We start from the raw sequence: 11,723 nt of genomic DNA, 5'->3' as shown, positions 1-11,723 counted from the left end.
AGGAAGCCAGCTTTCTTTTTCTAAATATCTTAATATTTATGTCAATTTTTGAGTGCTAATTGAAGTCATTGAGAACTATATTTTTTGGCCCTGGCGGGGTGGCTCAGTTGATTGGAGTGTCGTCCTGATATGCCAAGGTTTCAGGTTTGATCCCCTGTCAGGGCTCGTATAAGAACCAACCAATGAGCAATGTAAGTGAAACAACAAATTGATATTTCTCTTTCTCTCTCTCTAAAAATTATTAAGTCAAAACAAATATATTTTTCACTTGAATTTATAAGTGATTAATAACAAATTATGTAATGATAGAAACAATTTCAAGCATGACTTTTATAATCATTAGCCCAAAGGTTCTAATTTATTCTGCTCCTTTGTAAAACTTCTCTAGTTTCTCCTGAAATAAATCCGTTTGTCTATAAATTTAAGCTCAAACGGTGACTTTTCAATCAGCACCTTTTACTCGCAAGATTCTTTTGTAGGGGAGTAACATCTTGACGTGCATTTTCTTTTCCTACTTGTTATGCTTCAAATAACTACTCCCTTTTCTTTTTGGCACCCTTTAGTATCACATCTGGACATCTTAAAGGCACTTTCGTCAAATGATTACAGATGAAATATGAGCTCCAGTCACGTTTGTGCTTTGGGGTTAAATGGTACACCTTTAAACTTACCACAGTCCATCATCATGTGATATCACTTGGTGCATAGCATGCGGACCCTACAGGAGTAGACTTCCATTCCTTCCCTCCTGGCCTCTGAGCTAGTCTGGTCATACATTTAACTTCTGCCTCTGTGGGAAATCCCACAATGCATTGCTATTAGCATTATTGACTTAAACAGGTACCTTCTAAAGAAATTTAAATAATATGGGGAAATGGTACATACTCACCCACTTCTGGTGCTCCTCATTCTCTTGGAGAGAGGTTTTATTTCTTCTTGAAGGCCTTCCTTTGCCTTTTCTTGCAGGGCATGTCTGATAGTGATGAATTTTGTTTTTGTTTTATATATGAAAAAAAGTTTTTACCGTTATTTTGAAAGACTTTTCTCTCAGTATTTTAAAGATTTTGTTCTACTCTCAATTAAGTTGCTTCCCCCACCACCACCACCACCCGCCATGAGAAGTATGCTACCTTTTTTGTTTGTCCCTTTGCACATAATGTGTATTTTTTCCTCTGGCTGCTTTAAAATTTTTCTCTTTGTACCGGTTTTGAGCAGTTTGATTATGATGTTCGTTGGTATGGTTTTCTTCATGAAAATGTTCTTGACCTTTATTCTAAGACACAGTTAAAATTAAGTTTCTTGAGCTTAATTGTTTGAGCCTTTCAGGTTTTGCTTTTAAGTTTTGGTGGGTGGAACCAAACAGCATCTAATCCAGGATTAATTTTCCCCACTCATGGACCGAGAGTCTTCTTAAGGACTCAACTGGTGAGGCCTGCATTTTGAGGTTTTATATTCTGACTGTTGGGAACAAGAGCTGTCCCGGGCTCTTGTGAGTCGTGGGCACTATCCCCGCCAATCCTTCAGAACGGATCTGCCCCTGGCCTCCGGTGGTTGCCTCACTGGCATGAGGTGATTAGGGTTCAACTGAATCCTGAAGGGAGGGGGCGGAACTGCAGGGCTCACCTCATGTTTCCCGTGGCTTAGGAATCTCTCTCCTATTTTGGCTGATGCCCAATGTTTTAAGAACAGTTTTTTTTTCTTAATTTTTAGTTCTTTCAAGTAGGGAGGGTAAATCTGTTTTTAATTATACCATCCTGACCAGAAAGAAGTATAGTGATTATTTCTTGTAAGTTAGAACACGATTTCTCATCCTTGGCACCGTTAACATTCTGGGCCAGATAATTCTTTGTTTCAGGGCTTGGGGAAGGTCTGTCCTGTATGTTATGGGTTGTTTAGCACCTTCCCTGGCATCTACCCACTAGATGCCAGGAGTACGCCCTCCCACCCCCAACCTAGGTCTGACAACCAGAATATCTCCACACATTTCCAAATGTTCAAGAGGCCAGGGTTCCGATGGGAAGAATTATCCCCATTTGAGACCAGTGAGTTACAATGACTTGAAAATTATTTTTGTAAAAATATCTCACTCATTCACTTCTGTTGACATCCTAAGTGCAAGGAATGCCCAAGGAGTGTTCCGAGCTCATGGATATCACCCATCTTGCACAGAGAGGCGAGAAATGTGGTCAGGAACCACTAGCCTAGAAAATTAAGGCCATGACTCTACAATACAGAAGTCATGAATTAAGGCTCTAATGATCAATTGATTCAGAGCACCATGCAATCTTTTTGTGGCTAAACCTTCTACTGTTAGATGTGTGCTGTCAAGGCAGTATTGGTCAGGCTAATTGGAACTAAATATTTTTGCCCCTTGATTAACTTCTTCTGGAAAAGCTAACTGTTTTAACTTTAAAGATTTTGTTCTACTCTCAACTAAGTTGCTTCTAAAAAGCCAAACTGTTTCAGTTTGGTTAACGACAGCTTTCTTGTATTCTAGGCTTGTGGTAAAATTTTCCATTAGAGCAGACTCTGCTGTTTTATCTTTCTTTAAAGAGGAAAAATAAATAAATAAAAAAGGAAGGAAGGGAGAAAAATGTGTTTCTACCTCATGCGAATGAGAATGCTGAGTGTGGCCTGTCGCCGAGATGCCACTGGGCCACTGCAGCAAGTCCCGCCCTAGTATTGCTCTCTTGGAAGAACAATTCTTAGAGTCATTCATAGACAGCAAGAAAAATAATAAAATTAGTATGACTAGCTTTAGAAAGAAATATGTTCCTAACCCACTTAACGATGCTTTGTTTTTTTGATTTTTTTGCTGACTGATAGCTGGTAAGGGTAAGTATTTTCATGGTTTTTTTGTTTGTTTGTTTGTTTTTTGCTTCACTGTATAAAAATTAGGTAATGACACAATTTTTAAAGGAGTATCGTGACCTTGTTTACAATGTCAATCTCCTTTTCTCTAGGTAAACCTAGAATATTTAGGTTAACTTTACCATTTATGAAACAAAATGCCTATTTTTGCCCAATAGAAAAGTAGAAACAACCTATTTTATTACCTATCATTCATGTGGGTATAAAGGTAATGTCTATAAAGGTGATAAAATAGCATGCAAAAATGCTCAATAAGGTTAAATGGAAAAATGCTAAATTATGTTATGTGATAGTATTTTCACTAAGTAAAAAAATTTAAAAATATAGATAGAATTATACTTAAAATATTCACAGTGGGTGAATTTAAGTAGAAAGACTAGTTGCTAATTCATTTCTTCTCCTGAATTTTCTGTGTTATAACTTTAAAAAAGAAAGCTTGTTTTCAAAACTAAGCATACCAGATATTTAGGGATAGTCAGAACAAAATAATAACTAATAAAATCTAGCTTATTGGAAGACAACCTTATTATATTTTTAGGATAGAAATAATGGCATGTTCTTATATATTACTCTGATAAGATAATCTATTCTTCTCTATTTCCTTGCTCTCAGGATATATAGAAATTCTGAAATAGGATGGACACTGCCTTTAGCCTGACTTATGGGACATTCTTTAGTTAAACTATCCTTCTTTGCTGTCTCAAATTTAACTAATATGCAAGCACCTTATTTTTCATTTTATATTTTAGCTCATGTATGTAGCATAATACAGTGTGTATGTTTCATAATATAGAATCAGACACAGTGCTAGTTGACTTCCAGTCAAAAATTAATGTCAGAAATTAAACAGAAAAGTTACCTTCTTTTCGATTTTGAGCCAATTTTTAATCCTTAAATCAGAGTATAAATTTACATTTAATTATATAAGCTAATTTTCCTGATTGATCTGATAAGTTAAATTTCACACATAAGGTAAAATATGTCTTGCTTTACATTGAATATATTATTTTAACTAAATGTTGAATATTGGTATAGTTGGCCTGTGATTCTAGGTCTGTATGTGTTGATTAAAATTGTCATCATGTGAAAATATTACATGTTACTTGCTGCAGAAAGCAAGATGTGTAAATCCATACATCAGTTTTTAATCAGTTTAACAGAAACAAGCTAGGAAATCATTTGGGTCAATAACAGAGGTGTGAACAAACTTCTACTTAATATATCTGTCAACCATTTCTCTTCGGTCTCAGCATAAAACATCCATACGTAAAACACAAACATACCACCAGGATGACCTACTGAAATTTTATAAAATCTATCTTTATTGTTGAAAGTATTACAGATGTCTCCTTTTGCCCCCATTAAGCCCCTCCACCCTGCACCCCTCCCCCCCCCAGGTACAGCACTATTGTCTGTGTCCATGGATATTGCTTATATGTATCTGCGTTCTTTAGTTCATCTCTCTCTCTCCCCATCATTACTTTCCTCTGAGATTGACGGATCTCAGAAGGAATCTACTTAAACTTTTAACATCAAGCTCTTCCTATTAGCAGCTCTAGGTATGCTATAAAGAGAAGTGGTGTGTACTTCTCTATGGCACTTTTAACTCCCTGCAAATTTTTCAAGCTCAATGAGAGTTTGCGCTAAAAGGAAAGTATGGTCAGGTGTGGGTAGCAGCAAATGCAGCTCCAGGCCAGCTCCTAAACATAGGACAACTTCAAACGAAGTTACTGTATTTGAAAATGTTCATGGCTGCTTCGATCAGCTGAGGGATTTGCAGAGGAGGTGACCATTAACTAGCAGCACCATCTTCTGAGTCCTCTGGTACTCAAGTCCCAGTCTGGACACCTGGGTAGTGTCAATGCTAGTGAATGGCCACCTCTTCTCCTTCTCGGTGTAACAGTGCACAGTGAAGTATATTCACATAAAATACTTTGAGTTGTGCTTTCAGACATAGAACGGAAGAAGTCGAGGAGCTTGATCTTTACAGCCTATGTTTTGAAGATGGGATAATCCCTAAGAGTACATTTTACTGTCATAGAATTATAACCGTGGAGGGTTGTGTGTGTTTGTTTTTTTTAGAGAATTTTTAGTGTGTTGTTCTCTCACTGTCACTATAGAATTTGTATATGTGACTTAAATTTCTATCTTGAATATGATTTTTATCACTAATGGCAATTGTTGGCAGTCATTATCCCTTTATGTATATGACTCAGAAAGCCTTGTCACATTTATGGTTTAGAGTTATATTTCATGAGGAAGATGCCTCATAAAGTACATTTATTTTTGAAAATATGATTAATTATTGAAATGAACCATAGGTTCGTTTTTTTCCAGGAACTTGTATATTTTATTTAAGAACTGTATACCTATTGTTTTAAAATAGAAATTTTCTCCTACAAACCTTTATAGTTAATTGAGAATTGTGGATTTTTTTTTCTCTCTATTACATATCCTTTCTCAACAGATAAGCCATTAATGGGTGTTATTTTTAACTTCCTGTTATGACCTTCTCTGGTGAAAAAAAATAATGCATAAAATTCAGCAGATGTTTTATAAAACTAGTAATTTAATATCATAAAGGTGATACTCAAAGATTTTATACTCAGCTAAATGCAGAAATAAAGGTTCTAAGATAATTTTTTAAAAATAAAACAATCTTCTGGGTTTAGATGTGCCTTGCAGCTTTCAACAGTCTGCCTCATTCTCATCTGATATTATTTTGCATTATTCCATTTAATTTTATATTAAAAGTATCACACATAAGAATAAAATACATTGGAAGTTGAATTGTCTCATTTCAGAGTTCAGGAAAAGGAGTTTAGTTTAGTGTTCATCTAATTAATACTAATTTACCACATGTCCTATACTTAACCATCCAGGTGAGTATTACATGTAAAGGGATACATATGCTACTTTTCCATGGATTATAGCCCCTACCTTTCATCATAATAAATGGACATTCGTTGCTCGCTACATCCACCTTTTGATATTGTAAGATATATATTAGTTTGTATATCTTCTTTTTTAAAATGTGATTCTGAAGGCCCTTCAGTTTGAATTATATAGTTCTTCCATCCATAAATATGGCTGAAAGTTGAAGTTGACATGGATCAATATGATCTGGGCTAAATATCTAAATGTGACTGATTATGTTAGCATCATGTCCACAGATCAATATTGAGTTTTATTATGAGCCTGACTCTATAATTGGGTTTAATCAATAAACTTTTGTCTCCTTTCCTTTGCAACTTTAGGATTGCACCGTGTAGGTTTTAAAAACCACAGTTAGCTTACATTTAGGGCTCTGCTTCTTGTGATGACCAGAACTGAGGTCTATCTGTGAATTTTAAGGAACAATGGAGCTTCAGCTCTACCATTATGAGGAGAGTCCCCTTTTATCTTGATAACTGATTGCTTGACCAATATGCGCACCATTTCCAACAGAGCTAATGTAGTAACACCCAGCACTTCTTTGGGGTGGCGTGTGGCTCTTTCTCTCTATCCTTAGTAAATAACTCACATTGAAGACTTTGACAAAACATGCCATTAATGAAAGCAATCATAAAAGCTTGCCTTTTGATACACCCGCGGGGTCTACAGGCGTTGAAAGATGCAATCTATAAAGAACAATGAACTTGGGCCTTTGATTGAAGTGCCGTGTGGAACCTTAGGCTTTGTCTGCATATTTGCACAAACATGATGCTCCCTTTTTCATGTCTCTTAAACTTGAAGCTTGAGAGCATTCATTGCCATTTCTACATTAAGGTTGGTCCCATTAAAGGCTCCATACAAATAAAAAAAGGACTGGAAGTGGTCCAGCTAAAGCTTGTGTGTTCATTTCTGTCCTAGTTTGCCATTTGGGAAGCAGGCTTCTAGCCATCATTGCCGTTTTTTATGAATAGACTTGGGTTCTTTTCTAGTCATTCCTCAGTCAATATGTACTTAAAATGCATCAAGTTTTCCTAAAATTGAAAAATACTGTTATTTCTGTGATGAGTATTAGAAGTAGCTTTGAAAGAAAATAGGATTTCATCACCTCATTTCAAATGACTTGTAAATTTTTCCCTGTCATTTTTATGTGGGCTCCCCAAAAATTGCAATTGATGTTCATATGCTGAATTCATCCTATTTTATGTAATAGAAGGTAATCTTTTGTTATTATGAGGCATGCATTTTGTGGTTTTAAAAAAATCCACTTACCCATTATTAAACCAGAAATATAAATTGTATTATGCATGCTTTTCTGAATTTACAGATGCAGACCGTTTTCAGAAACACGGTATGGATGAGTTTATTTCTGCAAACCCTTGCAAGCTGGACCATGCCTCCCTTTTCAGAATACTCCAGAGGCAGACTTTGGATCACAGACTGAATGATTCCTATTCTTGCTTGGTGAGTACAAGTCTTTCTGTCTGATTCCCCACAGGTTAGAATTCAAGAGGTTTAAAAGTGAGAAATACTTGTTATGAAGCGGCATTTTATTCCTGACTTGTTTAATAACTGTAGTTGGAGTTAGGGGTGAAGGATTCCAATCGATTGCTTCCCAATTTGAAAATTATACACTTGAAGACCACTGCTGTGCCACTCAATAGACAGGAGAATAGACTCAGGCAGACCCTGAGCTGTGGTGCCTCTGGAGAAGGTCGAATGAAAATAGAAGGCTTTAATGAAGATAAAAAACCCTCCGTGACAGGATTTACCAACACCTGTACAGACATTGTAAGGTTTAAGTTCTGTTCACCAAAGGTTGATATATTTTTCAAGTCTCTCTTTTGTTCCTAGAAAGACAACCTAATTAGCAGGGGGAAAGAAACAGAGGGATAAATAGGGCAGGGGCTGTCTATGTAACAGGAACGCTTTAGTCTCATCTAACCCTCAGAAGATCATTTGCATTCCTTCAGTTATGGAGAACAGGTGCCCATACCTTCCATGGCCATAGAGAGAGAATGATTTTAGGTTTCCAGTGTCCAAATAAGTTCAAAAACTGATGACATTCGATGTTCTGGAAATAACCAGAAACGTACCATTAATGAAAAAAAATGCCCAAAGACACTTTAGCCCTCACTAGTTTGGCTCAGTGGATAGAGCATCGGCGCTACAGACTGAAGGGTCCCAGGTTCAATTCTGGTCAAGGGTACATGCCCTGATTGCGGGCTCGATCCCCAGTGGGGGGCATGCAGGAGGCAGTCGATCAATGATTCTCTCTCATCATTAATGTTTCTATCTCTCCCTCACCCTTCCTCTCTGAAATTGAAAAAACATATATATATTTTAAAAGACACTTTAGCCCTAACCGGTTTGGCTCAGTGGATAGAGCGTCAGCCTGCGGACTGAAGGGTCCCAGGTTCGATTCCAGTCAAGGGCATGTATCTTGGTTGCGGAGCACATCCCCAGTAGGGAGTGTGCAGGAAGCAGCTGATCGATGTTTCTCTCTCATCGATGTTTCTAACTCTCTGTCCCTCTCCCTTCCTCTCTGTAAAAAGTCAATAAAATACATATTTTTAAAAAATTTATAAAAAGACACTTTAATTAAGCTTTTCTTCATGATGCATAACAGTGCCTTCAGAAAAGCAGATCTCAGTACCAAAAGAAAAAACAATCTTTTTTTTTTTTTTTTGTAGGGTTGGTTTAGCCCCGGCCAGGTTTTTGTGTTGGATGAGTACTGCGCCCGGTACGGTGTGCGAGGCTGCCACAGACACCTCTGCTACCTTGCAGAGCTGATGGAACACTCAGAGAACGGTGCTGTCATTGACCCAACCCTGCTCCATTACAGCTTTGCATTCTGCGCCTCTCATGTGCACGGCAACAGGTATTTTAACTTGCAAACACACAATGAAAGGTGTGGGGTGGACTTGGGAAGAGTGAACAGTGTGCTTTGTCATTATCACCTAGGAACAGATTTTAAATAGCAAACACTTCTTTGGAGAGAAAAAAAACACAAAATCCCACAAAGGAAAAATGTACATCAATATGCTGTCAATTTAGGTAGGCTGTATGTTAATGTCCCTTTTGGCCGTTGAAGCCACTTTGAAAAGAGAGAGTGAGAGAGAGCATATCTCTGATTAGACGTCACCTCTAAGGTCTTAGAGGCCACCTCGGACCAAGGTCTGCACAGCTTGAGTGTCATTGGAATTTCCATTGTAATGCGTGTGTGTGTCTGGGCAGGCGGTGCTGAGAGGTTTGTGTATTCCTAATGATGCTGGCTTTTCCACTGGGGAATAAGCTTTCATTGATAAGGCAACATAAACAGTGGAGTTTATGTAGTGTCTTCTCCCAGCCCCTTCCCTAACCTACCCTTCGCACTCCAGTGACCTCTTCCCTTGCTTAACCAGAAGGGCAAGAAATCACATTATGCAGACTCCCCAGTCTGTGTACCTCTGAGCTAAAAATCTCTCCATGTCACTCCCCCTGTCTTTTCTGAATCCTGTTCTGGAGAACCAAGGGCTCCTCCCTAAATGAGGTGCCACTACTCCATCCCCTTCTTCACTTGCTTCCACCAGGATGCCATCTCTCCCTCTTGAGGAGATGGAGTAGTAGTACCTCATTTCCTTTCCTTTCTTCCCACAAGCCTGGCCAAGCTTCACCTAGCCCCACCACATAACAGATTGGTCAGGATGTTCTGAAGTCAGACTGCCTGGCTTCCCACTGCTACTCATGCACTGTGTGAGGTAGGGCAAGCTTCTGAATCTGTGTGTCTCTGCTTCATTACCTTTGAGAAAGACATACAATAGAACCTCTCTCAAAAATCATCAGTTGTGATTGGGATTAAATACATTCTTATATATCAAGCACTTAGAACTGTGCCTGCCAGTGGCGTGGTCAAAAGCCATTATATGTCATCTTACATCTTGTCATCATGTCAAGCTACCTTCCCACTGACCTCTCCCCTGTCGGGCTTCTGGCTCCTCGCTTGCCAGTGAGGCTTTCTGAAATGGAGTGCCTGATAACACAGTCACCTCTGCCCCAGCTTCACTCCCCTGACTCTCATCGGAAAGTTGATGCTATGGCATATCCTATAGACCAGCGGTTCTCAACCTGTGGGTCGTGACACCTTTGGGGTCGAACGACCCTCTCACAGGGGTCGCCTAAGACCATTGGAAAACACATATATAATTACATATTGTTTTTGTGATTAATCACTATGTTTTAATTATGTTCAATTTGTAACAATGAAAATGCATCCTGCATATCAGATATTTACATTACAGTTCGTAACAGTAGCAAAATGACAGTGACGAAGTAGCAACGAAAATAATTTTATGGTTGGGGGTCACCACAACATGAGGAACTGTATTAAAGGGTCGCGGCATTAGGAAGGTTGAGAACCACTGCTCTAGACCCTGTGCTGCTTAAAGTGTTGCTTCTCTCCCTGAGGCGGCACCACCTCAGCTCTCCTCTCATTTATTTTTTTTTACCATCTCTATGCTCACAGGTCCTGTTCCTCCAGACACCAAGTACAGGCTAGTGTTTTTTTCTCACATCTGTTCTTAAACTTGCTCTCTTTCTGAGACCTTTCCTACTTCAGTGAAACATTCAGCTTCAGTGATCTCGCAGCTTCAACTGTGACCTCTCTCGGTGCAGATAATTCCAACCCAGTTACTCTTCTACAGAACATACCTCCATCAGCAATTGCGGACTTGGATGTTCTGCCGGACTTTTGACCCTCATATAAAATTAAATCCATCGTCTCGCCAAACCAGCGCCTGTACCTCTCTTAGCTCCTAGCAGAATGCCTGGCAAAAAGTATCACTCCTGACACAAAGTGTTCAGTAAATATGTGATGGATGAATGAATGGCTTTGTTATTTATGCTACTGTTACTTGCATTCATGGCCCCTTCACTGTTCGTTCATCTTTTTCTTGACCTCCTAGACTCAGTTTGTGTTCCGTCTTCGTTAGTACCCCTCAGACTTGTCTTTCTACCATTTCCGTGCACCTACCCTTATCCGGACCTTCAGTTTTTTCTTGCTTATCTGTGTTTATGCATCTCTCTACTGCTGCTTTTCTCCCTATAGTAGCCTGGCAATTGCCTTCTAAATTACAGATTAATTTTTACTGTACTCTCTTTCATAAATTTTCAATGATTCTCATTTGATTATTAAATTAAAAAGAGATCCCATGCTATAATGTTTGGGTTTTCTCAATATCATCTCATTCTCTCTACTTAGTATGAAGTCCAAATATTCCACACATGATCTTTACCCCCAGGTAGCCTGTGTATGTTCACTGTAATGTGTCTGTTTCCAAGTTTTGTAATAGTTAGAATCACAAACTCCTTTAAGAAGACTTAACTTGTTCAAACACTAAACCCTTTTATCCGTAGCTTTCTTATGAAATGTATCATGTATACTTATATGCTATAAACACACACACACACACACACACACACACACACACACACACCCTTCAATTCTAGGGATCATAGACTATCTAAAATACTAAATACAGCCCTGAAAATACACAGATCATCTTGTGTTAATCAGTTGTAATTCAATTTCGTGTTTGCTAGCCACTAGACATTTTATTAGGATCCATAAGGCATCCTGATCAACCCTCTACAATCCAGGTGTATCGCCGTCTCTACCACTATTGTGCATGCGTGTGGATATGAAAGAGGCACAGATAGATCACACATCTTCTCTGGTCCATTCAATATCACAAACACCCCGGTTTCGTCTGAAGAATGACTGCAGGGTTCTGCATATGAGGCAGTGTTAAGGAGCGAGTGTATGTTCAGGCTGGGAAGGCCGCAGGCTGTTCGCGAATTAGGGACATCTGTTGTGCCACTAATGAACCATTTGACCTTGAGCAAGTCCTTTCACCTTCCTGGGCCTCGGGTACATATCTATG

At 38.6% G+C, this 11,723-nt stretch overlaps 1 protein-coding gene across 10 annotated transcripts in view; it reads left to right on the top strand.

Annotated features, from left to right (window-relative positions):
- The window catches only part of CADPS2 (Ca2+ dependent secretion activator 2), a 313,909-nt gene that overhangs the window by 163,672 nt on the left and 138,514 nt on the right, over nucleotides 1-11,723 (top strand). For 9 of the 10 annotated variants that reach the window (XM_015568920.1, XM_015568918.1, XM_015568919.1 and 6 more), the window contains exons 10-12: nucleotides 2,827-2,835; nucleotides 7,130-7,266; nucleotides 8,496-8,683. In XM_015568920.1, the coding sequence (XP_015424406.1) occupies nucleotides 2,827-2,835; nucleotides 7,130-7,266; nucleotides 8,496-8,683 (334 nt within the window). The remainder of the gene's footprint in view (nucleotides 1-2,826; nucleotides 2,836-7,129; nucleotides 7,267-8,495; nucleotides 8,684-11,723) is intronic. The other variant, XM_006771421.2, reaches the window with a different exon arrangement.

This window comes from Myotis davidii, unplaced genomic scaffold (assembly GCF_000327345.1).
Source record: "Myotis davidii unplaced genomic scaffold, ASM32734v1 scaffold865, whole genome shotgun sequence".
NCBI classification, from domain to species: Eukaryota; Metazoa; Chordata; class Mammalia; order Chiroptera; family Vespertilionidae; genus Myotis; species Myotis davidii.
Note: the sequence above shows the minus strand (reverse complement) of the source record. Positions and strands in the feature narration are given on the sequence as shown.